The sequence below is a fragment of the Pseudogymnoascus destructans genome, assembly GCF_001641265.1.
Source record: "Pseudogymnoascus destructans isolate 20631-21 unplaced genomic scaffold scaffold_20, whole genome shotgun sequence".
Classification (NCBI taxonomy): Eukaryota; Fungi; Ascomycota; class Leotiomycetes; order Thelebolales; family Thelebolaceae; genus Pseudogymnoascus; species Pseudogymnoascus destructans.
This window is the reverse complement of record NW_020167539.1, coordinates 618,322-642,652: the sequence shown is the minus strand read 5'-3', so window position 1 is coordinate 642,652 and position 24,331 is coordinate 618,322. Positions and strand designations below refer to the sequence as shown.

At 49.5% G+C, this 24,331-nt stretch overlaps 12 protein-coding genes across 12 annotated transcripts; 6 read left to right on the top strand and 6 right to left on the bottom strand.

Moving 5' to 3' along the window:
- Nucleotides 1-41: 41 nt before the first annotated feature.
- VC83_07516 (uncharacterized protein) lies at nucleotides 42-974 on the bottom strand (the record flags this gene model as incomplete). Its single annotated transcript, XM_024471086.1, has 1 exon — nucleotides 42-974. One exon carries the CDS (start codon nucleotides 972-974, stop codon nucleotides 42-44), a length of 933 nt encoding a protein of 310 aa, XP_024321380.1.
- Nucleotides 975-1,101: 127 nt separating this feature from the next.
- VC83_07515 (uncharacterized protein) lies at nucleotides 1,102-3,593 on the top strand. The gene is made up of 3 exons (XM_024471085.1): nucleotides 1,102-2,005; nucleotides 2,072-2,658; nucleotides 2,712-3,593. The coding sequence occupies exons 1-3, from the start codon at nucleotides 1,575-1,577 to the stop codon at nucleotides 3,371-3,373; spliced, it is 1,680 nt and encodes a 559-aa protein (XP_024321383.1). The 5' UTR covers nucleotides 1,102-1,574; the 3' UTR covers nucleotides 3,374-3,593.
- RAD50 (DNA repair protein) lies at nucleotides 3,594-7,876 on the bottom strand. Its single transcript, XM_024471084.1, has 4 exons — nucleotides 7,782-7,876; nucleotides 7,640-7,725; nucleotides 3,947-7,589; nucleotides 3,594-3,895 (listed from the first exon to the last, which is right to left on the bottom strand). The coding sequence occupies exons 3-4, from the start codon at nucleotides 7,268-7,270 to the stop codon at nucleotides 3,647-3,649; spliced, it is 3,573 nt and encodes a 1,190-aa protein (XP_024321382.1). The 5' UTR covers nucleotides 7,271-7,589; nucleotides 7,640-7,725; nucleotides 7,782-7,876; the 3' UTR covers nucleotides 3,594-3,646.
- Nucleotides 7,877-8,022: 146 nt separating this feature from the next.
- WC2 (blue light receptor) lies at nucleotides 8,023-9,871 on the top strand. The gene is made up of 4 exons (XM_024471083.1): nucleotides 8,023-8,238; nucleotides 8,308-8,434; nucleotides 8,488-9,546; nucleotides 9,607-9,871. The coding sequence occupies exons 1-4, from the start codon at nucleotides 8,152-8,154 to the stop codon at nucleotides 9,753-9,755; spliced, it is 1,422 nt and encodes a 473-aa protein (XP_024321385.1). The 5' UTR covers nucleotides 8,023-8,151; the 3' UTR covers nucleotides 9,756-9,871.
- VC83_07512 (uncharacterized protein) lies at nucleotides 9,872-11,840 on the bottom strand. Its single transcript, XM_024471082.1, has 3 exons — nucleotides 11,264-11,840; nucleotides 10,752-11,202; nucleotides 9,872-10,697 (listed from the first exon to the last, which is right to left on the bottom strand). Exons 1-3 carry the CDS (start codon nucleotides 11,344-11,346, stop codon nucleotides 10,191-10,193), a joined length of 1,041 nt encoding a protein of 346 aa, XP_024321384.1. The 5' UTR covers nucleotides 11,347-11,840; the 3' UTR covers nucleotides 9,872-10,190.
- A 431-nt stretch (nucleotides 11,841-12,271) lies between these two features.
- Nucleotides 12,272-12,595, bottom strand: VC83_07511 (uncharacterized protein; the record flags this gene model as incomplete). The annotated part of the gene is made up of 1 exon (XM_024471081.1): nucleotides 12,272-12,595. One exon carries the CDS (start codon nucleotides 12,593-12,595, stop codon nucleotides 12,272-12,274), a length of 324 nt encoding a protein of 107 aa, XP_024321387.1.
- Nucleotides 12,596-13,110: 515 nt separating this feature from the next.
- On the top strand, nucleotides 13,111-14,557 carry VC83_07510 (uncharacterized protein; the record flags this gene model as incomplete). Its single annotated transcript, XM_024471080.1, has 3 exons — nucleotides 13,111-13,184; nucleotides 13,247-13,295; nucleotides 13,376-14,557. The coding sequence occupies 3 exons, from the start codon at nucleotides 13,111-13,113 to the stop codon at nucleotides 14,555-14,557; spliced, it is 1,305 nt and encodes a 434-aa protein (XP_024321386.1).
- Nucleotides 13,162-16,956, bottom strand: VC83_07509 (uncharacterized protein). Its single transcript, XM_024471079.1, has 4 exons — nucleotides 16,897-16,956; nucleotides 16,312-16,697; nucleotides 16,084-16,257; nucleotides 13,162-16,030 (listed from the first exon to the last, which is right to left on the bottom strand). The coding sequence occupies exons 2-4, from the start codon at nucleotides 16,694-16,696 to the stop codon at nucleotides 14,835-14,837; spliced, it is 1,755 nt and encodes a 584-aa protein (XP_024321497.1). The 5' UTR covers nucleotide 16,697; nucleotides 16,897-16,956; the 3' UTR covers nucleotides 13,162-14,834.
- A 206-nt stretch (nucleotides 16,957-17,162) lies between these two features.
- Nucleotides 17,163-17,538, top strand: TIM10 (protein transporter tim10; the record flags this gene model as incomplete). Its single annotated transcript, XM_024471078.1, has 2 exons — nucleotides 17,163-17,260; nucleotides 17,331-17,538. The coding sequence occupies 2 exons, from the start codon at nucleotides 17,163-17,165 to the stop codon at nucleotides 17,536-17,538; spliced, it is 306 nt and encodes a 101-aa protein (XP_024321498.1).
- A 563-nt stretch (nucleotides 17,539-18,101) lies between these two features.
- VC83_07507 (uncharacterized protein) lies at nucleotides 18,102-24,006 on the bottom strand. The gene is made up of 2 exons (XM_024471077.1): nucleotides 20,826-24,006; nucleotides 18,102-20,772 (listed from the first exon to the last, which is right to left on the bottom strand). The coding sequence occupies exons 1-2, from the start codon at nucleotides 21,044-21,046 to the stop codon at nucleotides 18,276-18,278; spliced, it is 2,718 nt and encodes a 905-aa protein (XP_024321492.1). The 5' UTR covers nucleotides 21,047-24,006; the 3' UTR covers nucleotides 18,102-18,275.
- On the top strand, nucleotides 21,288-21,552 carry VC83_07506 (uncharacterized protein; the record flags this gene model as incomplete). Its single annotated transcript, XM_024471076.1, has 2 exons — nucleotides 21,288-21,415; nucleotides 21,492-21,552. The coding sequence occupies 2 exons, from the start codon at nucleotides 21,288-21,290 to the stop codon at nucleotides 21,550-21,552; spliced, it is 189 nt and encodes a 62-aa protein (XP_024321418.1).
- Nucleotides 21,748-23,101, top strand: VC83_07505 (uncharacterized protein; the record flags this gene model as incomplete). Its single annotated transcript, XM_024471075.1, has 3 exons — nucleotides 21,748-21,868; nucleotides 21,924-22,051; nucleotides 22,106-23,101. 3 exons carry the CDS (start codon nucleotides 21,748-21,750, stop codon nucleotides 23,099-23,101), a joined length of 1,245 nt encoding a protein of 414 aa, XP_024321490.1.
- Nucleotides 24,007-24,331: the final 325 nt, after the last annotated feature.

The following is a 24,331-nucleotide window of genomic DNA, read 5'->3' as shown; positions in this document are numbered from 1 at the left end:
TACTCTTATCAAATGGAGATCACTATCTATAAATTACCACATCAGATCTTGGATTTCGTGCGCCAGTCACTCTTAGGCGGATCCGCATCGATCTGGTTCCACCATGGCCACACCGAAGGTGCATCTTTCGGCACTGTCCCCTTAAACTGTGCCGGCCGTTTCTCCAGGAACGACTTAATACCCTCCGCACCATCCTTGCTCTTGAACAAGTCCAGGATAACCCTGGAAGTGATCAATTGAGCTTCCTCAGGCGAATCAGGTCCACGCCAGATCAGATCCTTGTTCATCTGCGTGCTGACTGTGCTGGTGTTCCTTGCGATGTCATCAGCCAGCTCCAGAGCCCTCGGGAGGACCCTCTCTGGGTCCACGATCTCAGAAAAGAGGCCGTCGAGCAACGGCGAGGTGGACGGGTAGACGTCGCCCGTAGTAACAACGTGCATAGCCTTGCTGTACCCGAGAAGACGTGGGAGGAAGAAAGCCGAGACTGCTTCTATGACCAGGCCGCGACGGGCGAAAACGAACCCAATCTTGGCCTTGTTGCTAACAATACGGATGCTCATGGGGAGCGTCATGGTGATCCCAACGCCAACAGCCGACCCATTAATAGCAGCAATCACGGGCTTCGTGCAACGGAAGATGGATAGGGATATGATGCCACCTCCATCACGGTGCGTCCTGTCGGTGTCATCGCCGAATTCGAAGCCAATGTCAAGGTCTGCGCCAGCACAGAACATCTTGCCGTGGCCGGTCACGACGATGGACTTGACACGGTCATCTGCGGAAAGAATGGCGAAGGCATTGTTCATTTCCCGTGTCATAACCTCTGTGTAGGCATTGTACTTTGCAGGTCGGTAGAGAGTGATGAGAATGACGGGAGTGGGAGTTGGAGAGCTTGCTGGGACGTGGGAGACGCGAATCTGCGTGTATGGGACATCGGCATAGTTCGCCGGCGGCGCAACTGGAAGACTAGACATCGTCTTTTGCGGCTGAATGGTGAATAAATATAAAATTGTCTATAGATTCAAGTACAAGATCACCAAACCTCACCTTGGGCTACTCAAGCTACTATAGCTACGGTTGTTAAATAATAGAAAGCCGTAGTGTACCTCGGCATAGCATATGTCACGGTACCCGGGTTGCACTCCACCAAAACAACCGAATCCAGAATGCATGCGGGGTACGACGGTACGTACTTCTTGGCTTGGAGACGAGCCGTCGCTTCCTCAACATGCTCGCTCGTAGCATCACCATCACTTCACAACGAGCATTTGTTCAAAGAGCAACTAAGGGCCTGGTTATGTATGCTAGACATCCGCTTGCGTCGCCGTGGCTTTTCTCCTCTCTTATGACAAAGGGCGACGATGACGACGACCGAAGCCGTCTGTTGGTCTGTATCCATACGTAGGTAGAATACGGTAGGAGCAATTTCTTTGTTTCCTCATTTCTATAATCATATAGAAATATTCTTTGCCTGATCATTATATCCCACGTCGTCCAGCACCCCCTTCTCGATTCATTCCAATACAGTTGGCAGAAAAAACACAAACTTCAGACTTGCATTTTCATATTTCAAAATGAGCACCCCCCCCAATGGTCTGCCCGGTCGCCGGGGTATCAACCCTCCTGCCCCTATTGAGCCACCGCCGCCTGGAGAACAAATCGCCCCAGGCCCTCTAACTACACCTTCGGATGAAAGTCCCAGAAGTAGCCCGAATACACCCCCAGACAACAGCCCGCCACTTCCGCCGCCTGGAAGGGGAGGTACCAGACGTAGCCCGATTACACCGCCAGACAACAGCCCGCCACTGCCGCCGCCTGGAAGGGGAGGTACCAGAAGTGGCCCGGTCACAACGCCAGACAACAGCCCGCTACTGCCGCCGCCTGGAGGGGGAGCTGGCATAAGTCGCCCGATTACACCCCCAGTTCACAGTCCGCCACCGCAAGTGACCCCCCAGGAGAAAGGAGTGCGAATAGGAAATGTACCATTTACCATGCTTGACAGGAAGTAAGTGTACCAACGCTGTAACAGATAGTAAATGGTCATGTCAAATCAGCCTACTAACCAGACCAGATTTGGGAAAAAAGACCAGGACTTGCTTCAACAACAGATCGATGATCTACGTTGTCGGGGCGAAAGGCCAAAGCCTCCAAAAAAAGGACCCTATTCACATCTTCCCCCCTCTCAAATCAGACATGTTAAAGGACGCCCCGGGAATATAGTCATGGCTGCAGATGAAAACTTTGTGGTCCGACTCCTTGAACCCCCGCGTCATACGGATGGCCCCCAATCCGATGAGTTCTTCGATCATTTGTTCACCGAGGCCAATAAAATTACCACTAGCTTTGTTGTTGAAAACTTCGGGGGATTCAATATCAAACCTGACGAGCTTGAGGGGAAGCGCCCTTGGAACGAAATGAATGTCTCACCTCTCTTCGTAAGTCTGGCGGAACTAGTGCAGGATGTTGACCCTGATGACGCCAAGAGCTGGGACTCGTTGCTCTACTACGAGAGGAAACGATGCATGATGATAATGGGCATTATTGCACGCATCTTCGTTGATAAAGTGTTCAGCCCCCTTTTATTTGGATGCACACCAAATCAAGCCACCATGCTAAATGCACTCGAAACGGACATGGCTGAAAAAAACTCGCATGATGGTATGTCTCACTCCCCAACTGAGGTTTATTCCATCGAAGCTGACGTTTATTAGGATTTGCGCGCACAAAAACTCGCAGCAGGGCTATCCGGGAAGTTCTTGACGGCGCAGTATTACCCACGGACTTCTACGACGAAGTGGAATTGCTCTCACTGAACATTTTTGGTCTGCTCAACCCTATTTCCGCCTACCTAGAGAAATATAGGATTAAGCATAACTTGGAAGTGTCAATACCAACTCGCGAGGAACAATTCGCTGCACTGTTTGATATGGTCAGTGGCACAGCTTGGCTATCAATCTGCCGGCGACTTCACCCCGATCCCATCATACTCCGTATGTCGGAGCTTGGCGATGAGTTCAAGGAGGATCTCCATGTATGTGCTAATTATGACGAATACTGCACGAACAAGGCCAAGATCTTGAAACTTCAATATGATAGGCTCGGGCAGGAGATAAAGAATGGGGTTCTTAAACAAAAAAGCGCGAATGTAGAGGAGTTACCTGCCACTGAGATTTTGAAGGATAGGACGTGGTTGGTAAAAACAGCGGTATGGCCATCGGTCAACATTTACTCGCCTGTATATGGAGATGGAGCAGATGGTCAGGGTGGTGTTGCAGACCTCAGCATCCAAAAATGCGAGGTAGCTGCCCAGTGGGTAGTGCCGCGGAACAATCGAGCGTCAACCAGTCCTTCTTTACGAGAATGGGCTAAGTAACATGAGATGGAATAGGACGGGAGCCGGGTTATTCCTCTAGTGGATACAGGCAACAGTCTACCGGAGACAATATTGGCACTGTCGAGAACGGCGGAACATGTTTTGTTGCAGTTCAGTCAGAGTATAAGTGGAGGAGTTTAAATTTGATCGTTTATTTCATACGTTTATAAGATGTGGTATAGTTTGTCTGCAGTAGTTCAACAATATTTGGCCAGAAAGTAGCTTATTATTATGACGCTCCTCTAAGATAGCAATATAACTGCTGGCCAATTTCTATATGACCTCGGTGATTGTTTGCCTCTCAATGATGCTCTTCTGCTTATCGTCCCTACTAATACGATAGTAGTGATCGCAAAAATCAGCACACTTCATATATCGCAAGAATTCTTCATCGTGAGTAATGACAATGAGCTGGAAGTTGGACTGTGCCTGTCGAGTTCGGATGATACCGTGGAGAGACTCTGCAAGACTACGAATATTGTCGCGGTCCAGGTTAGTGGTAGGCTCATCCAATGCTATGAGCTATGAATAACAGTTAGCTTCTGCTGTTCTTTGGGACAGATGTTTACATACCCCGCAATTGACGCCGAAACATTCTGCGAGGGCAAGCCGAATAATGATACTGGCCAATACTCGCTGCCCAGCGCTACATCGGCCTCTCATGTCCATTTCGGCATCCTGCTTCACCATGCAGACTCGATAGTTATAATTACTCCTTCCAGCTGCATTCTCTGCGTCAGAGCGGATGAGAATTGTGTCGACATCAGTACCCTGATATGTACTTTGCCAGAGCTCTCCGGCGATGCGGTTGATCTCCTCCATCTTCAGGCTGTGGTACTTCATAATCGCCTGGTCCAAAGCAGTTCCATAGCGAGCCAGATCCTCGATAGCTGCCTTGGTGATCTCGACCTTAATGTGAGACTCTCGATAATTCTTGGCTGCATCCTTATACTCAGTCTCCCAATCAAGAAGAATGCCACGCAGTTCATCATCCTTTGCTCTCATGGCACCGAGAATTGGACCACGGTTTGCCAACAGTTTTTGATGCCTCATGTTCTGCTTTTCTGCCTCACGGCTGAGTCGTAAGAGATCTTCATTGGCATTCCGCAACTCAAGTTCCACAATCTCGGCATTCAATACATCCAGAGCCCGCTTGAACTTGCGGTATTTGATGTTGTCCGATATATTTCTCTTGATCCTTTCACTGTTGTCGATCTGCTCTTTTATGGCGTTGGCTTTCTCGGTAACATCTGATATCTCAGCGTCAATCCGCGATATTTCCCGTTCCAGGTCAATAATCGACTGCTCGCATGCTTTCAGCTTGCCTGGGCCATCATCATCAATGTAGTCTCGTATGGCCTTGTCTGCAAGTCTGAGCTTGTTCACTGTTTCGGATATCTTGAAGGATTCGTCTCCGACAGCCTTTTCTTTGGTTTTTCCCTCATTCCGAATATTCGTGAGCTTAGCTTCGGCATTCTTTATTTCTGGTTCGAGTGATTTGAGACTGCTATCAGCTCGATTTATTGCTTCCTGTTGTCCAGCATTGACTTCTTTCATCTCCTGTATTCGCTGTAATAGTTCTTCTTTCCTCTGCATCTGGTGATTGGCCTCGACCATTTTACTTCCCGCATCACGCAGGTCGAGCTCTAGCAAGTTGATACGAGATCGGGATTCGTCCTTCTCCTTCACAAGCTTGGCAATTTGTGATTTAAGCTCGTCGGACTTCTTGTTGCATATTTCCTGTTGGCTTTGGATATCATTGACGCTGAGATGGCTGCCTGACAACTTCTGTTGTGATGCAATCGAAGCAATTTGTTCCTCGAACCCAGTGATATCTGTCACGTATCTGACAATGGTGCTGACCGACTTGGCAAGAGATTCAATGTCTAGTTTTGCGGACTCCTCCTCACGCACGGAGTTATCTTGTCCCTCCAGGCGCTTAATCAGAGTGCTGCGTTGATCGTCAAGCTTTTTGATATCTTTCTCGAGGGCTGGAAGTTCCGCTGTACTAAGCCGTACGTGCGTCTCATACTGCGAGCGAACAGCCTGGGCATCACCGCACATATCCTCCATCTCTTTTAATTCCACCGTCAGAGTCTCTCTCGCATCTTTGGCGAGCTTGCTTCTTAGCTTTGATATGGTCGCAGACTTTTCTCCTGGCTGGAACTTCCGATCGCAAAGATGGCATTGATTTTCCCGCTCGGCGGTCTCTATGCACCCAGACCAGAACTTGTTCAAGTGAGTGAAGTTATCGATATCCGACTTGATGAGATCACGATCACTCTCCAGCTTTGAAAGCTCTGGTAGATAGTCTTCTATGGTTGGCAAAGCCTGGCCCTCGGGACTCAGAATTGAGTTAAGCACAGCCTTTTCACAAGACTTCATTTCCTCGAGCTTTCGCTTCCGGGAGTCTCGGGCAGTCAGTAGCTTAAATTCCACTTGTTGCATTTCCTGGACAGTAACATCACGCTGGATCTGTGCTTCTTGTGTGGCGGAGGTCTTCTGGTCCAGTGCATCCTGGAAGTCCGCGGCCAAAGTAGTGGCCTTCCAATCGTCACCAACAATAGAGGACAGCTTGTCCCCATATGTGGCTTTCATGGTGTCAAGGCTTCGCTGGCGGTCCTTGAGCTCCTTTCTATAGTAGTCGAGCTGGGCACGGTCTTCTGCCATACGGCTAGACTGCACGAGTTGGTCATTCAACCTCGATCTCTCAACTTCTAAATCTCGAAGCTTCGAGTTCTCCGACTGAAGAAGCTTATCCCACCCAGATTGCTCTGCGTCGTTGGTGGACTTGTTTAGCTTCTCTCGGAGTTCGCTAAGGGTTGATTCTAATTTAGCCTTTTCTCCTTCATCAATTTGGATGTTTCCGATACTGTCTTGCATGCTGACAATGCGTTTATTGTTGTCGGTGACCAATTGCCTGGCATTAACTTTATCTTGCGTGCATGCTGAGCGACGACTCTGTAAACTAGTCAAAATTGATTGCGCCTCACGAAGGTCATCTTCCAAGGATTGTTGGATGCGTTCTAGCTCTCGACTTTTATCCTTGGCAAGCTTTCCCATCCGGTCAATAAAGCTGTTTATTAGACCATCATCGATATCTCCTTCGTATCCTCGGACCTGATGTTTTCGTGCAGCTTCTTTTACCAGTTTCTCACGATCCGTAATCTGACGGTCATAGTTCTCCTTTTCTGCCTTGTACTGCCCTTGTTCGGCAAGTCTCCCAGCCTGTTTCTGTCTGCAGAGTCCAAGCTCCTTCCGAAGCTCAGCATAACTTTCCTGGTAGCTTTGCTCTTCGGCTCTGTTCGTTTCCATGGTATCTTCGGACCGTGCAAGCATGTCCTCAAGTTTCTGATCTGACTCTTGGAGCTCTGTGAGGTTGTCTTTCAAGTCATCAACGTCCTCGCGGCGACGTTCAGCTTGATAACGCTTGTTTTTCAATTCGTTAACAATGCCTTGGAACTCCTGAGCTTGCTTGGTGTTCTCCCTTGCGCTGTCCAGTGCAACTTGCATGTCTCTCGTAAGGTGCTCGCTTTCAGTGCGTAACTTCTCGATTTCATCTTGAAGCTGAATGGACTTTTTCTCTGCCCTTTCACCTCTGTCCTTCTCCGTCTTGTACTGATCCTCGAACATCTTGTGCTTTGCCAACGCGATGCCTTGGTTCTTTCTGACGGTCTTTATATTCTCTATCGCTTTGGTGTACTTCAGAGCTTCGAAAATCTCGTCGAACTTCCTCTTGAGCACCGAAGGCTCGCTCATGGGCCATAATGACTCGTCTTGGTGACAGAATATCACGGAATCCAGAATGGCCTCAGATACTCCCAAATACTGGGGCATAATCTGGTCCAACTCCGCAACCCGAGAAGATATCGTAGTTCGCTCGCCATCCTTAATCATCAACAGCTGGCCCTCCAAGGTTTTCTGTGATCTCGTCGTCTTCTTGACCGTGAGTTGTAAACTTCGAGTGACGACCAGCCTGGCGCCTTGTGTGCCCTTGAAGGATAATTTGACTTGTGCAAGAACCTCCTTCTCACCACAGAGCTTGGGGTCGTGAATGAAAGCTCCGCCTTTGCTGTTCGGAGGTAGTTGTCCCGTTGTAGCGTACTTGAGACACTCAATAATTGTCGTCTTTCCTGAGCCATTGTACCCCACGATGAGCGTTAATGGCGTGTGGAACTGTATCGTCTCGCTGCGTATGTTGTCGAAAGATCTCACCCTGTCAATATGGGTCAGCTACTGGCATCATGGGAGGTCCGCAATATATACCCAAGGATGGACAACTTATCGATTTTTGCTATAATAAACTAGTTAGCTGCCTGGAAGGCTGGCCCAGAAGCTGTATGTACATACACCTGTAATCCACTATTAGCGCGACGTCTTCAGCTATCTAGGAGAGGGTAAGCTTCACATCTTGTTTATTTGGCAGTTCTGCCACCACAGTAGCTATGTTACATGCCCATAGAATATTTGTTGTTGGGGGACATGGAGGCCGATATTGCGAAGTCAACGAACGGACGCCCTTTGATACCATATAGTACGTACATAAATGTATGCAAGGGTGAGACGGAACGCGACATCACGTGATATATTAACGCGAGGTGGGGGGTTGGTCTCAAGGTGAGGTTCCAGCCTAACTTCCCAAGGGTTGACAGATGTCGGTGATTCTTACTATAACATAGATGTATAAGTTATAGCATGTTTTATTTGTGAAATGCCCCCAGGTGATTCTGGGGTTTGGTAATATTTAAGTCAACTCTTGTGCGGGTTCACAACCCAAAATGCCGCCAGAAACACCGCCAGCCATAGCTATCCTGGCTAATGATTCGACCATGTACTATGGAAGCCAAGATGATAGAGAGTTATGTGTGGGTATTCAGGGCGCCGAAAGGGAACTTCGCGTTCAAAACTTTAGCAGACACTAATTACCCTTTTAGATGATCAATGAACAGCCCATGACCGATACGCTTGAAGAGGACCACGTCCATGGCCTTGGAGATATCCCTATTTTTGAATCCGGAGATCTTCGCCTTGTAGACCTAGGTGTCCAAGCAAACCAAGATGGTAAGGGGTGCTTTCCCCTTGAATATGAGTGCCAAAAAGTAACAAGGCTTCAGATGAAACCAGTGCTCCACAAACCTACAATGAGAACGCAATAAACGTGACAGGCGCCGGCGTCTCATCCACGTACTTTGCAACGCAATCCTCTCAAGCAGGAAGCACCGTAGGCAACGGATTCACCAAAAGTCGAACTTGGATGCAGCAGATCGTAGAAGAGTTGAAAGATCTCATTCACATCCTAGCTCCGGATGGTCGCGTGCTCTATATTTCAGACGGCGTCAAGCAACTGACAGGATATACCCCAGAGGAGATAATAGGTAAATCGATAGTAGACTTCGTACATCCAGACGACCGTTCCATGTTCGTCCGCGAATTTAACAACTCCGTCACAAGCGGAGATGTTCTACGGGTTTTCTACCGGTTCCGCAAACAAACCGGCGGTGAATACGCAGTTCTTGAATGTCATGGCCAGCCACATTTAACCAGCGGAGCTACGTCTTCCAGTCAAAATAACTCATCGGCCCCTTGCAGCGGTTTCTTCATGATGTCGCGTCCATACCCATCCAAAAATGCCGCTCTCCTGGACTCCTTCCTTGAACACAAAATTGAGAATGAGCGCCTCATGAAGAAGATCGAGTCCCTACGGCGCGAAGACGCAGAAGAGCAAGACGATTATCAACCTCAATGGAAGAAAGAACATGAAGGGCCTTGGGAGCAATATTCTTCACAGGAAAGCAACGCAGCCATGTCGGGTGGGATGGGCCATTCTTCTAGCACTGAACTTCTTGACATGCCGCCTCCAGGCCAGGGGCCATCGACAAACTCCGCCCACACACGGCAAGGTCATGAAGATGCAAATTCAAACTGCAAACTAGACTCTACAGAAGAAAAGGCAGTACTCTATGGGGGAGCAACGAACATCGATACTATCGAAATGTTAACCGGGCTCCGCTACCAAGACGGAGAACGCAGCCAGGGCATTAGCACCGGCGATGCCTCTCCCACACTTATTCGTGGAGATTCAGGCGCCAATCTACCAGTAGATAAGAACGGCAGGAGCGTGGACAAGAAGAAGAAACTCAAAACTGCAGACAAATATGTCTGTACGGATTGTGGTATGCACATATTAAGAATTGGACCGTGTGGATCCCATTTTGAACTAACTGACTTATCAGGTACCCTCGACTCGCCGGAATGGCGCAAAGGCCCTGAGGGACCAAAAACGCTGTGCAATGCATGTGGTCTGCGCTGGGCAAAGCAGGAAAAGAAGAAGTCAGGAGGGGGGTTCAATTTCAATAATGGCGGTGGGGACTTGCATTTATAATTTATGGACAGGATGGATATTACGGCGTATTTAGGGTATCGGCCTGAACATGACCCGGATGTCATTTCTAATAAAGTATGTACGGCAGGGTAATAGGGACAACTATTCAAGGGGATAAATATAATTATAAATTTCAAATCAACATGCATTCGTGCTCGTCAAATTCCAATAGACAGTAGCTATTCATGAGCCTACACACGAGTATTCCAATCCTTGCTCCCCCTCCCAGGATCAGCTAGCAAATTCTCAAATTCTCCGGCGCGCTATGCCGTCCCGCAAGACTGAAAACTATCACGAATCTTCCAACGCCCAGGGTATGAACGCCATGATATGCCACAGTGGCCCAGGACGCGAAGATCTAAAACAAAAGAAAACTGCGATTCGTGCAATACACAGTCAACACCCAGAAACACCATGCGTGTCCCAAATCTCCGCCTAGTCAATCGTCATTCTGCTCGGCTGTGGTGCTACCGGCCCTCCGTGCTTCATGTCAGGAAGCTCTGTGAAATTGTCCGTCTTTTCGTCTCCTCCGATGATCTTCCTCCTCGTCACAAACGGCTTGAGGCCTTTGTCGAAGTTGTGCATGCAAACACATGCGTTGGTGATTGTCAACAGAATGAGTATAATAGTCAAGACCGCAAAAATGGTGAGGGATGTGCGGGCTGGGCGGTACTGGGCCTGACGACTAGGTTGATATATGCGTACCAACTTAAAGAGGAAATACGCGAGTGCGGCGAAATATAGCAAGATGTTGATAATCATGCCGATTTTGATCTCTCGGCGGGTCCAGATAGCAGCCATGGCGAGAATGAGGATAGTAATCGGAATCGCGGCAATGGTTAGGTAGAATTCCACGTTTTGGCTGCTCGAGACAATGACGAGAAACTGTACAGTAAATCCAAGGAAGAAGAAGAAATCAAACTTCAGGAGTGCGATGTAAATCTGCCATGCGTCAGTTCGATGGACAAATTATGGCTAGAAAGTATGTTTCCGTACCTGGAATGTCAAGAATCGTCTCTTCATGCGAAGATCCGCACTGATATGCTTATAGATGGTCCAGGCAAATTCGCCGTACAGCTTGTAGGCAATAGCTGACATTACTGCTGTTCCCAACCCAATTATGACCGGGACTGCAACCAGGTAGGGGTGTATAACGGGCCATAGTAACTGGCCTTCAGGGAGGTAACTTGGGCTGGACAGATACAGATCCCAGACGGCGTCCTTGATCTGGCTAACCTGCACGGAGGAGTAAATCAAGATTCCCAAGTTATACAGACAAAGTCCGATGACTTGGATAGTGTTCTTCAACCGCAGGGAGTCGTAGACAAGGACCAGTTGATAGATGAAAGCGAAAATAAAGAGTGTGAGATAGGTCGGTATGACTTTAACTTTGGGTACTGATGGTAGATTTGGAGCAAGTGCCGTCTGAAATTTTGCGAAAATATAACTACATTGGAAGGTCAGTCAGAACCTCAGCAAACCACCCAACACTCCTCACAAAGACTTACGACTCCAAGCCCAGGACCACCGCGGCCTGAACAATTGTTACCACCATGAAGGCCCATGTCCACGTCGTGTTCGGCATATACATGTTGCCTCGGAAATCGGGCGTGTAGCCGCGAGCAGAGACTCTACGGCGCTGGCGGTGGCCAATATAAGGCGTGTATGCTAACTCTTCTGCGAGGAGAGAGTTTTGAGGCTCCGCTCGGTAGGCCACTTCGCCGGTGACGGGGCTCTACGAGAGAGCTCCTGGCTGATAGGTAGGTATAGGGTAGATGAGATGGAATCGGTGGATGATGCGATTATTTCGTCGATGTCAATGAAGGGTTGTTTGTTGTGTTGGCTTGAATATTGTCGACAAGTAAGTCGTGTATGTGTGGGCTTTTCCGTTGCTTGGTGCAATGGGTGCATATGGCCCTACATGGGACGGTCGAGGATGAAACGCAGATGGTTGTCGTGTGTTACGAAAGAATCGATGGAGCAAGCGGGCGATTTCTCGTAATGCGTAATGCGGGCGATAAAAAGAGAAGGTGACAAGACAGGAGTTGTATGGGGTATAAAGAGGAAGGAAAGAGCTGAATGAAGTTTGGTAGAAGTAGCAAGGGAGTGGACAAATAAAGATTGTGATGAAGGGTACCGTAGTTCGTTTGGTGGGGACTATCAAAAGTGTGGCTCAGGGCGGAGGATGGTAAGAGGCTGTGTGGCTTGACAAATAAGGGGGTTCAGGTTCACCGCCGTCCACAGCCATACCATGATGGGCTTGCAGATCTCGGGGTTGCAGCTCTCACGGTCCAGACGGCTGACAATAACTCGGCGGTTACTGTGGGCATTATAACACTCCTTGTGCTCTCGGTCAGTGGTTCTTACGCTGAAGAGGCTGTGGCATGATGGTATTTACTACTGCTGGCAATGACATTCTCTACTATGGGCATCATGGCATTCAGTGTTAAGTGTACCATACAATACGAATACTCCAGCAATCTATTCTTTAGTAATCTATTCTATTCTTTAGTAATCTAGTAGAGGTAGTAGAGATAGTAGAGATAGTAGAGATAGTAGAGATAGTAGAGGTAGTAGAGGTAGTAGAGGTAGTAGAGGTAGAGGTAGTAGAGATAGTAGAGGTAGTAGAGGTAGTAGAGGTAGAGGTAGTAGAGGTAGTAGAGGTAGAGGTAGTAGAGGTAGAGGTAGTAGAGGTAGAGGTAGTAGAGGTAGTAGAGGTAGAGGTAGTAGAGGTAGAGGTAGTAGAGGTAGTAGAGGTAGTAGGTAGTAGAGGTAGAGATAGTAGAGATAGAGATAGTAGATAGTACAGATAGAGAGTAGAGTAAGTCCTTCCAATCCATAAAGCCTCACCATTATACCTCTCTTCCTCAAGCCAAGGCGCCAGGCCATGTTCTCAATGAAAAGGTTCCCATAGGGAGTGCAATCAAAAATTCCGCGATCCAAGACCCCGAAGGATATTGGCCGATGCTCGAGTCCCCGATGTGCAATGGAGCTCTCGCATTAGGGCCGAGGATATTCATGAGCATCCTGGCCATCACAAGGTAAGTATGAAGAAGAAAAGAAGAGGTTTTTGGAAGGGGGGAAGCTGGATATTTATACCCAGGAAGGAGGTCCCTGACGCGAGCTAAGCGAATCTGAAAGGGGAAATTGGACAAGTGCAAACACAACAAACTTTTACTAGCGCGTGTTTGTTCAACACGGTACGTAGCCTTGTGGGAGGTCCGTCCAGCTATTGAGGCTCCCACAAGGCTGAGAGAAACATACTGTACTCTTACTTGCCTTGCCCGTAGACTCCCACCGCCTTGCGCCTTGCCAACACCTGCACTTCCGTCTCCAGCCACTGCTTCAAAACGCCATGGACGCCATGGATTTGACTGAGGATGATATTGCCTTCTTGAAGATATGCTCGTCCGGCGCACAGATAGACTAGTAAGCGTGCCTCGGCCTCTGCCTCGCCACTTTACTGGTCGCGTTCCTAACGTCGCCCTCAGTGCCGTGTGGCCAGCTCTGGTTTCCCGCCTCATATATAGGGTAGAGAAGGTATGTACAATGCGTGTCCTGTATTATATGATGTCGCGGCATACTTGAAGTCTTCATTGGCTGATGCTCTACCGTTGCAGGTCATTCCAAACGAGTTCCCAGTCCCCTCAGCGCCTCGCTCGCCATCGAGTGTTACAGCCTCCCCCAATACCATACAGTCACAAAAAACAGCGCCGTCGCCATCAGCCGATAACTCGAGTCAGAGTGTGGCAGACTTGGCTCAGTCGGCAGACAAGGAGTACATCACCCCAACGCCCACGCAGAATACCAGCACCTCCAACACCTCAACCAATGCGCCTGGCTCCCTCCATCCTCAACTCGACTCCCTACTCAGTTCTATAGTTGCGACACTCAACACTCACTTTACGTCATATCCTCCCCATACGATCCAGCGGCTGTCGGAGCTCATCTTACAACCAAAACTCCATTATCGGAGCCTTCCTGCATATCTGCACGCGTTCGATCGCGTCGTTCACGTCACATCCGGCGCGCATTTATACCCCCTACCAACACCAGTTCCCAATGCCAATGGCGCCAAGATCCTTACCAATGGAATATCCAGCGGTCCCGACCCGGAATCAGTATCCTGGGGTAATACAACACAAGTCCAGCCCAACCTCGGCAGCGACGAAAGCTTGGGGGGTGCTCTGCTCACTCCAATCTCATGGATCAAATCTATTTCGGCTGCCAGTAGAGAGGCTGCAGCTTCCGACATGGAAGGCGAGGTCAAGACGGAAGGGACGGAGACTATTGATGGCCCGAATGGAGCTGGTAGCATCGAAACGGTGTCTGTGTCGGTGAATGGCGTTTCATCAACCACGCTGGCTGCTGTTGGTGACAGCAACAGCAATGATAGTGGACTGCGGGCTGGTGGGGGTGTTACGCAAGGAGAGCTCTTGCGGCAAGAACAGCGCGCGGGGGTAGTACCCGCAACTCAACTCGCCCACATGCAGCCGCATCCCAATGGCGATGGCGAAGAAGATGAGACGCCGCATGCCCGTGGCCCTGAGGAGATTGGCATGGAGGACATGGGACCTCAAGGTCCGGGGAATAATCTGCGACATGGCATACAGGGCATCGATGTTGAAGCTGCGGTTGGGAGGAAAGTTGAAGCCTTTGAGGGCGAGGAAACTGAAGAGAAGCCTTCAACCCCAAAGAGGGAGGCCGATGAAGAGATTCAGACTAGTAGTAAGAGGGCCAAGGATGAAAACGATGGTGACGAAGATATGGCCGGTGCTACTGATGCTGGAAATGATAAGTAAAGGCGGGAGGAACTCATAGGTTCCATTTACCAATGATTTGCGGCACATCAGTTTTTATATGAAGTGGCTCCTGGATAAGGGAAAGGTCGCCACATATGACGCATGTCTTCAGCTCGTGCAGTTTAAATCGGATGACATGGAAGTTATTAGATTTCATGGGCGTTTTAGTTACTATGCGTGGGCACTTGCACCATTAGGGATCTTTGAATTGTATAATATCCATTAACTTGTTCTACATATACATATTGTTACAGTAATCTACACAGGATATCCCAAATCAGCTCTTGTATGAATCCTTCCCAAGACCCACAACATTCTTCAGGCTCCCAAACGCAAGAACATCGCTAATACGCGTCGCTCCCGACATCAACATACACAATCTATCAATCCCGCAACCCCACCCACCCGTAGGCGGCAACCCCCACTCCAGCGCCTCCAAATAACTCTCATCGATAACAGCCTCATTCTCCTCATCCTTCCACTGCACCTGCTGAACAAACTTCCGGCGCTGTTCGAACGGCGAGTTCTCCTCCTCATACATGTTGGCCAACTCCTTGTGTTGCACGAACAGCTCGACGCGAGCGGATACGAGCTGGTTGGTGGATGGGTCGCGGAAGGACTTTGCGAGGGGCGCCATGCATGCGGGGTGGTGTATTATAAACGTCGGGGAGTCGCAGGAGGGCTCGAGGTATATAGATGCGAGCTTGTCGAGCATTCGGGGGAGGGTGGGAGATAAGGGGAGAGGTTGGGAAAGTTCGGAAAATAGGGAGGCAACTGATTCTGCTGCATTGTCGGCTTCGAGGTCTGGGAGTTTGCGTCCGATTCGCTGCTCCAAGTCAGGGATGAACTCGATCCGTTGAAACGGGGTTGTGAACAAGTTCGTGTTCAGCGGGTCCAATGAGGTGAGTTTTGACGATATGAGTTCATTCACGTGGCTGGCAAGCCCCGAAAACAGGTCCTCGGTCATTTTGATAAGCTCCACCAGATCGGCAAAAGACTTGTAGAATTCACAGGTTGTGAACTCAGGGTTGTGCGTTGCATCGAGACCTTCGTTTCGGAAGGCAGGGCCAATCTCAAACACGCGGTCCATTCCACCCAGTATCAGCCTCTTGAGCCATATCTCAGGCGCAATTCGAAGTGAGAGGGTCTTTGTTGAGAATTCCGTGGCTACCGTGTTGAAAGGGCGTGCAATTGCTCCGCCAGCATCTTCGGCAATGATTGGTGTCTGGACCTCGAGGAAATCGTCTGATATGAGGAAATTGCGCAGATACTGAACGATGTGGGAGCGGAGTTTTAATGTATCCGCAACTTTCTGGTTGACCAGAATATCTGCGTGCCTATTCCTGATGCGTGTTTCCGGGTCGTCGAGGGTGCTTGGTAAGCTGGCCAGAGCAGGTGTGAGGATGACGGGGAGTTTCGTGGCATTGATAGATAGTTCACCTCTCTTGGTGCGAGTGGGCACACCTGTTATCTCTTATGGAATTTGTTATTAGATGCAAAAAGATGGGGGTTATCAAGCAGCCTACCAACTATATCTCCTCGTCTGGCAAGGTGGTAGAAGTCCTTAAACTGCTCTGCCTGGACGTCATCCTCAGTCTGAAGACGACGCAGATTCACCAACCCTTGGACTCGGTTCCCGTCCTGGACAACATCGAGGAATGCGAGCTTGGTGCCCGCAATTCGCGAGGAGTATAACCTCCCTAATACAATCAATCAGTCATGATGGACACAGGTGCTACGACGACTCAACATACCGCGAAGGGTCACATTGTCACTATCTCTTGATTCTTCGGGATTCAGCACGGCATATCGTTTCTTAAACTCTGCACAACTAACTGCATTTCTATCTGGCTGGATTCGTGGGTATTTTAGGGCATGTGCATTTTGGAGCTCCTTCAGGCGCTGCTGAAAATCATCGCTTTTTTTGCCAATTAAGGCTCCATTACTTTCTTCTGTGGGTGCACCAGCCTTGGTGCTATATGTGCATGTAGACCAGCCCGAGGCGCGGCTTGGTGTCCGTGAGAGTCCAGTCAGGTTCCTCCCTGTGGAGTAAAATAATATGTAGGCATCCTTCGTCACGAAGGACAGGTCCCTGTGCGTCCGCGGATACAACAACTTGAGCAATGGTCTGGCAGTCATCCTGTTGTAGAAAAGTGTTTGTTAGCAGAGCACTTTCAAGTCTTGAATGGACTAATTGTAGGCAAAATTGTAGCAAAATATCAGGAATTGAGATGTGAGATCAACCACCGTGAGGTGTCAGTCGCAACGGTTCTAATGTTATAAATGGTTCATCATATTGAATTGGCGGGAGAATTGAAGAAAAAACTTTAACAACATACCTAGATTAGTTTTAAATCATTGCGAGGTGATTGTAGAAATATTCAATTGAAAGAGTTGGATATTCGTGGAGAAATGTTTTATTTGAAGCTCTGATTTTTAGCGGCTCGGTTCAAGCTTCCAGGTTCCGGGTCTTGGCGCAATTATTATCGGGAGCTAATAAAGTTGCGTATGGCCAGCCTGAACATCATCAACGTCAAGTCACAGCCTCGCCGACACGCTTCTACACACAATATCAAATCCCCAGACTACTCCTTCGCTTTTCAAGATGTCTATGTTCGGAATCGGAAGGCCGCAGCCGTCGTCGGCGGAGAAGATCGCTGCCGCCGAGCAGGAGATGGACCTCGTCACAGACATGTTCAGCAAGTGCGTCCTGTCCCAGCAGCACACTACCCATTGCCTAATTTGATGACCCCTTTACTAACTACATATCCAGACTCTCGCGCGCATGCATGAAGAAGTGCATACCCAACGACTACCGCGAGGGCGAGCTGAACAAGGGCGAGGGTGTCTGCATCGACAGGTGCGCCGCGAAATTTTTCGATGTCCAGATGAAGGTCTCGGAGATCCTACAAGCGGAGGCACAGGCAAAGGGTGCTGGTGGTGGTCAGGGACCGGGAGGAATGGGCTTTGGTGGAATGTAAGAATAGGATATGGCAGCATGACAAGGGCTTATGGGCAATCGGGGTGATCTGGTTACTTCGGCTTTTGGGATTGACGCCTTTGGAGGCAGGGGATATATGTCTCCTCCAGGGCTTGTACGTCTTGGATTGTGGGGGGTCTCGGGGAGTGTTCTCTCGGATCCCAGCACTATTGTACAACTATATGTAAAAATTATGACATTGTCAAGCTTCATTTACTCCTCCGATTATGTTTATTTTGACCCATCTGCTCGTGGATGCCACCTGTACTGGTGTGGAATATTACAGCAGAGCATTAACTTGGTAGTATTATCGGGGTTCAGGTATTAATGCTTGTGGGTGGCTGGATTGGGTGCGTTTTACTATATTTCAATGCTATAAATACCCAGTATGCTTTCAATATGAGCTACGCGCCGCTCCTCTATACTTTTTATATCGGAGGGATGGTTATATGATCGTGGCATAGTGGCAGGATTGTATGGGTATTGCAATCGGACATATATTAATTGTCGGGGTTGATAGATTTGATCGGGAGTAATATTATTATACAATTATATTTTTATTTGCCCAACCCCCAAGGACGGGGCCAAATGTTCGATTATCACGCACAGGACTATTACAATGAAACCGCACCCTTTCCACCAAGGGGTCATACCGTAATACGTCTAACCGAAAGGAAATACCCCAGTATGAACCAAGGGTCAACTGTATCATTAAGTGATCTATATTACATCGCCTGGTTATGCATCCACCGTATGTGGCCCTATTCCAATCCCCGTAAATGTCCTAACTGCCCAATGCAGCCATCCCTCAGTCTGGAGCAGCTGCTCTAACTCTGTAGCGTGAGATTCGAGATTGTCAACCTGGGTCTCAAACTGAGCGACCCCATCTTCAACATCTGCAACCTTGGACACAAGTGCATTGATCTCATATTCCAATTTGGCATCCAGCACCTCAATTTTGTTTGTTCCCTCCACAAGGCGAGCGCGTTCTTCCGCCAACAGATCCTGCGAGCTCTCTTGGATATTATGATAATTCTCGCTGAGCTCGTAATATAGTTTTTGAAACTCCTCTTGGTCCTCCATGGCCTGGGCTTCGAGGGCCTCGATGCTTGCAACCTTGGATTTTACCCACTCGCTAACATTGATGTGTAGTTCTAGGACTCTATCATGTAGTCTATTCTCGTCCTTGGCTACATAACGTGGGCCAAAGGTATATTCTGTCCTGCCTGCAGGAGCACTTATATCTTGCCACTTCAAAACAGCCTCCGATACGTCGCTGAAGGACAAATGGCGGGGCCATCGAGCCTCGTTTTGGGTCTGCTCGTATACAGATTCCACATTGGCAACGCTCCTGCGCCTGTAAAGGAACATGTTGTCCGGACCGCGCTGTGTATCTCGGGGTGGCTCATCTAGATCTGCGTTACCGTTGGCGGACCCATTGACGGAAGGTTCAGCAGTGGCAACATCGCCATTGACAATCCCGGGCTTGACAGGTGGGGTGACCTTCTTTTCAACCCTCGATGGTAATTTGTCAGCTTGTGATGTGTCTGATCCTTGCTGAATATTGGCTTTATTGTCACTCGGAGGGGATTCCGAGTCTCGTACTCTAGCCGATTCCCGTGGTATGGCCGAAGGAGTTGTCGTTAATGGTGGATACTGGTCCTTTCGATATCCGCCTTGATACTCCTCAGGCTTGGCTTTCCACGAGAAGGCCTTTCCCATGTTCCCCGGTGTAGCGGAAGATCCAGTGTTGGGATCGAAGTTTGCAGTGCCGGGGGTAAGATAATAGGAACCCTCCCCTTCTATTCCTTCATCTTTTGAATGCCTGCTAGCATGGCCCCTTAATCCAACAGCGTCCTTTATACGCCCAAAGCCAGAGCGTGCATCATTCATTTTGCCCGTCACGCTCTTGAACACTGTTTTGCGGATCTGCGGATCCCTCTCATTTGGGGGCTCAGACAAGCTAACCGCCGATCCTGGAGATCGAACTGGATAGATGGTGTTTGCGGTCTTCTCCCTTCGCAACTCATCGTCATCCTCAACAGGGGTGGGTTCGTTTTTCCTGTTGGACCATACGTAACCGCCAGACGTATCCCGACTGAAAACCATATTTCCATTTTCCGGCAATGATTTCCCGAAGTTGTCTCCAGTTCCGCTCCTCTTTTGTTTCCCATACCATAGCCATTTTGAACGGTCGCCATGAACAAGTGATACCAATTGGTCGATGTCTAGGGTCTCTATGTCCCCAATACCAGCTTTGTCACGCGCTCCAACCATACCCATCATCATCTCACCACCCTTTCCACTGAGCTCGACCACTGTGGACTTCACAGCCTTTGGCACTGCCCAACCTTCACCAGCTGCGGCCTTTGCTGTGCATCGGCGTAAGCACGCAAGAGTCTGCCTATCAAGCCTGCGAGTACGCTCCAACTTTTGAGATTTTTGAAAGGAAGCGATGCCGCGTTTTAGACTGGTGATGTCGAAGGCATCCTTTGCGACAGGCGCACCGCAGTAATTCAGACGATTCCGAGCACCCATCAGCATGCCAATGAGGGCGGCTACCGTTGTTGGACCAAGGATGCCATCGGCTGGCTCGATATTATAATATTCAGACCCAAATTCAGTCCACCAGTCGTTGATGGCCCTTTCCGTAACGTCACAAAGTAAACCATCTGCGTATTCCTGCTCCAGCTTCCCAAACATCATCAACGCAACTTGACAGAGCTTTACCAACTCAATGACAGCACTGTATAGGTCGATCCGGTCGCTTGTTTTGTATAGTTGATGAAATTTGGCTTGTGTGGCGGCCACTGGCTGAGCGAGACTCAAACCAGACCGTCCTGAGCACCCCAGCCTCTTCAGATTTTCATTGACAATAAAATCCTCCCGATGGCTTTTGATATCACCATCTGGCACAGGAATGACGGTCAGAGCTGAAGGGAACCCGCTCAGATTTGTGACCATAAGCATCCCGAGAGTAGTATCCTTCAGCCTTGCGTGGAATTGGGATACTGCCTTGAAGTAAACCCGGAGGCGTGGAGACCAGACTTCTTCATTGGCCGGCACACCCAAGACTCCAACTAGAACGGTATGGGTAGGGTCTCCTGTAAAAGTCGTTATGAGGAACGTGGGATGAACGCGAGAGCATGCCCATTGCTCAACCAAGTATAGCTGGTAGCCTTTCAGCCCCCCCCGGCGCTCCAATACAACCGTTGCCGAGTCATCTTCGAGATATCTTTACTGGGTTAGCAGTTGACATAAATATTATCGCATCTTTGAGCGACTAACCTGAACGCTATGGGGTCGGTAAAGACAAATCGTCGGTGGGATGCAGTGGATCCCGACTGATGTGTATTGGTTTCTGGAGTGCCATAGGTTGCGTTGCCGTCAAGAGAAGCTGGCCCAGGGCTCTTTGATGAGCTAGCCTGAACTGAAGATGTCCCGGAGAGAGTCCAGTCTTCTTCACGGTGCAGCCGTGCGTCTGATTGCAAGAAAGAACTGGGTGCCATCTTTTTGGTTATGGCGGTGTGCCCAAGTCTGGGCGTTCGTCGTACTCAGCGAAGAAATTTCCTGTGAGCCTAGTGACAGGCCGTTTATATCAACGTCCCCTCCTTCCACTGTCGGTTGTAGAACGCTCAGGGCAAATGCTGAATAGCTCCTATCCGGATCATTGACAAGCATGTGGTCCGGGAGCGGAGATATGAATGCTTCGGAAACCTGTACAGTACGGACAAAAGCCACCTAGCTTTAATGGATGATCTTTTGGTGTGGCAAAAGCTCAGCGTATGGAACTGGTCCGTAGACGAACTCAACAAGAAAGGCGTTCAGTGTTTGGATATTGCATGGCGAGATCATGGAAGCTTCGAACTCGATTTGACGTATGGGTAGCATGTGGGGTACGTACCTCTTATCGGCGTCTGTGGCACGACACCAAGGTTCCTCTGACCCCAGTAGTGCGGAAGACGTCCCGGATCCAGAGCGGGTCCACGATGACCAGCATGCCATCAACGACTGAGGCTCTGGCAACATCAAATACAGAAGATCACTGTCCTCTGACCATACGCTGCACAAAGGACCTCACTTGCCCTTCAGATTGCAGGGTCATATGGCCCGATGACATGTATATCATCTCTTCAAACCCTCGAAGTAGATGACACCCTAGGATCCCGACGAAGGTGAACCACTGTGACGGTGGGGTAGCCATTTCAACATGGAAGCGCTTCAATTAGAGCTTGCCCGGCTGCAGAAAGACGCCTCGCTATCACAGAGTATTGAGGATGTCGACAAAGTCTTGGAGCAGCTGTGCAATGCACAGGAGGCAATTGCAGCAGGTTAGGAGCACCATCACAGGCATTCTACGTCAGCACACCGCTGACAGACCTCCAGACTCGAACACTGCGTCTATAACCCTTGCCAAGTTGCAGAATCCATTTAAACAGGGGCTGGATAGAGTCACAGATGACCTCAAGAAGATATACTCTGCGCACAATAAATATGGAAAGGCGTTGGATAAGGTGTGGAACCGATCGTGGCACTGGACATGCTCAAGCTAACTCTTGGTCTTCTAGAACCTATCGCAGAAGTCTCTTCCATCGGAAACACTGTCGACCGATTATGATGCTCTTGCTTCACATCCGACCCTTATCAACCGGGCTATTGCCATGCATCTCCTCCGCGAAGGCCAGTTCGCCGTTGCGTCTACATTCATCGAAGAGGCGCACGCGAGCCCACCGGAAGCAAAGCCTACCCCAGGAACGCCGAATCCATATCATGGCGATGAAGAGGAGTTTACATCTCTGAAGTCTCAGGAGCTGCAAGCGAAGTTCGCCAACATGTACGCCATACTTGGACATCTCCGAAAAAGGAACCTGTTGCCAGCCATTGAATGGGCCAGGGAGCATAGTTCCGAACTGGAGAAGCGAGGTAGCAACCTTGAATTCGAGCTTACCAAGCTACAATACGTTTGGCTCTTCCAAGGACCTCAAGTGAACGGCCTACCGAACGACTCACGGAATGGCCTTCCCGGGGCTATTACATATGCACGTGAAAGCTTTGGGCGGTTCCAGGCTCGCTTCCTCCGCGACATTCAGCAGTTGTCTGCAGCCATGGCATTTGAGTCGAACTTGCAAGACTCGCCGTATCGTCTCACCTTTGAAACAGACAGTGCTTGGAGCGAAGTTGCACAGTCGTTTACGCGTGAATTCTGCTCCCTACTTGGGCTGTCTGCAGATTCACCTCTCTACATCTCTGTCACAGCTGGGGCCATTGCACTCCCCACGTTACTCAAACTAGCGAATATCATGAAGGAGAAGCGGACGGAGTGGACGACGCAACACGAGCTTCCCGTTGAAATACCCCTGCCAAGGTCGATGACTTACCACGCGATATTTGTCTGCCCAGTCAGCAAAGAACAGAGCACTGAGCAAAACCCTCCAATGATGATGCCATGCGGCCATGTCGTCGCCAAAGAGAGTCTGCAGAGGCTGAGCAAGGGCCAGCGGTTCAAGTGCCCCTACTGCCCCAGCGAGAGCTTTCCAAGGGACGCAAAGGAGATATATCTATGAGAGGCACTCAAGGTATGGTATGGAGGCTACTACATATATATGTGTAGTATGAGGCATTGGGACGACTTACTCTACTCTGGGTAAATCCTGGGCTGGGCGTTTGGTGACAGGAGATATAAGTGGACCAAAGTGCCGACATACTCCGTTCACATCGAGCCCTGCAACAGAGATGCAAAGTCATGGAAGGCTGACTAAGGTGCCGGTTAGCAGTACTTTTGCAATAGTTGAGTCAAATTCAGATATGGAGTCGGTGGGTTACTATAGCAATGCAACTCGGACCGCATGGACCAAATACCAAATAGGGCCTTGGCGAGATCCGCTAAGAGGAGTCGGACATGTCTCAGCGCCCGAGGGAGGGTTGCATTTTCCAAAGTACATACTCCAGGCAGGCAGATATAAATCTTATTGTTATTGTTTTACATTTTTTCCTTGGGCAGCGCAGTCGTAGAGTTAAGAGTACAGCGCTGTGAAATATACCTGTGGTGTGCCACAGGTCACAGGAATCAACTCACGGCGCATCCATCGAACGTGCCGACGGTTCTGCCTCGCAAATGTCCAACTTGGGAGAAAAGGGGCAGTCGCTCGGGCGAGTGAGAGAGTACAGTAAGGCTCCTCCGCGCAGTCCCTCATTAGGTTGCAGATCCTGGTGGGCCCAAGAGTACCTGTAGATTCCTTTTTGTTTCACGTGTGCCGCCGCCAACAGGCTTGGGGTGCTGTGCGTCGTGGGTGAGGGCGGTGTAACGGTGGGCGGTAGGGGTGTACAGGACGAGTGGATAAGGGCAGCTGAGGGAGGCGGGTTTATGTAATTAAGAACGAAGGGAATGAGGTTGCTCGTGGTCATGTGTGATGATGTGAGGTAAGTGGCGATAGTGTGGTCGTGGTGGGTGGTGGATGATGGATCGGCGATGCACTCATGATGCAGTCCAGATGCCATCTGAGCACAAAACGGCGGTACCGTAGTCTCTTATACAGTACCAGTTAGACAGTACCAGACAGTACCAGACAGTACCAGACAGTACCAGACAGTACCAGACAGTACCAGACAGTACCAGACAGTACCAGTGGGTATAGCACGAATAGGGGTACATGGTGCCATTAGTATGATTAGTCCTAGACCTCAGCACTGACACCACACAGGCACCACCACTGACCACTGACCAGACCACCAATCACCACTAACCACTGAGTTCCTCACTGACCACCACTGACCACCACTGACCACCACTGACC

Bases quoted from the DNA above. Each gene is read 5' to 3' on its own strand.
- VC83_07515 (XM_024471085.1), top strand. From the start codon at position 1,575: ATGAGCACCCCCCCCAATGGTCTGCCCGGTCGCCGGGGTATCAACCCT. The intron at 2,006-2,071 runs GTAAGTGTACCA...TAACCAGACCAG, and splicing joins TTTACCATGCTTGACAGGAA to ATTTGGGAAAAAAGACCAGG. The intron at 2,659-2,711 runs GTATGTCTCACT...GACGTTTATTAG, and splicing joins TGAAAAAAACTCGCATGATG to GATTTGCGCGCACAAAAACT.
- RAD50 (XM_024471084.1), bottom strand. From the start codon at position 7,270: ATGATTAAGGATGGCGAGCGAACTACGATATCTTCTCGGGTTGCGGAG. The intron at 3,896-3,946 runs GTATGTAAACAT...TGTTATTCATAG, and splicing joins GTTTCGGCGTCAATTGCGGG to CTCATAGCATTGGATGAGCC.
- WC2 (XM_024471083.1), top strand. From the start codon at position 8,152: ATGCCGCCAGAAACACCGCCAGCCATAGCTATCCTGGCTAATGATTCG. The intron at 8,239-8,307 runs GTGGGTATTCAG...TTACCCTTTTAG, and splicing joins AAGATGATAGAGAGTTATGT to ATGATCAATGAACAGCCCAT. The intron at 9,547-9,606 runs GTATGCACATAT...CTGACTTATCAG, and splicing joins ATATGTCTGTACGGATTGTG to GTACCCTCGACTCGCCGGAA.
- VC83_07512 (XM_024471082.1), bottom strand. From the start codon at position 11,346: ATGTATATGCCGAACACGACGTGGACATGGGCCTTCATGGTGGTAACA. The intron at 11,203-11,263 runs GTAAGTCTTTGT...CTTCCAATGTAG, and splicing joins GTGGTCCTGGGCTTGGAGTC to TTATATTTTCGCAAAATTTC. The intron at 10,698-10,751 runs GTACGGAAACAT...GACGCATGGCAG, and splicing joins GACGATTCTTGACATTCCAG to ATTTACATCGCACTCCTGAA.
- VC83_07509 (XM_024471079.1), bottom strand. From the start codon at position 16,696: ATGACTGCCAGACCATTGCTCAAGTTGTTGTATCCGCGGACGCACAGG. The intron at 16,258-16,311 runs GTATGTTGAGTC...TGATTGTATTAG, and splicing joins TGACAATGTGACCCTTCGCG to GGAGGTTATACTCCTCGCGA. The intron at 16,031-16,083 runs GTAGGCTGCTTG...AAATTCCATAAG, and splicing joins CAGACGAGGAGATATAGTTG to AGATAACAGGTGTGCCCACT.
- VC83_07507 (XM_024471077.1), bottom strand. From the start codon at position 21,046: ATGGCACCCAGTTCTTTCTTGCAATCAGACGCACGGCTGCACCGTGAA. The intron at 20,773-20,825 runs GTTAGTCGCTCA...AACCCAGTAAAG, and splicing joins ACCGACCCCATAGCGTTCAG to ATATCTCGAAGATGACTCGG.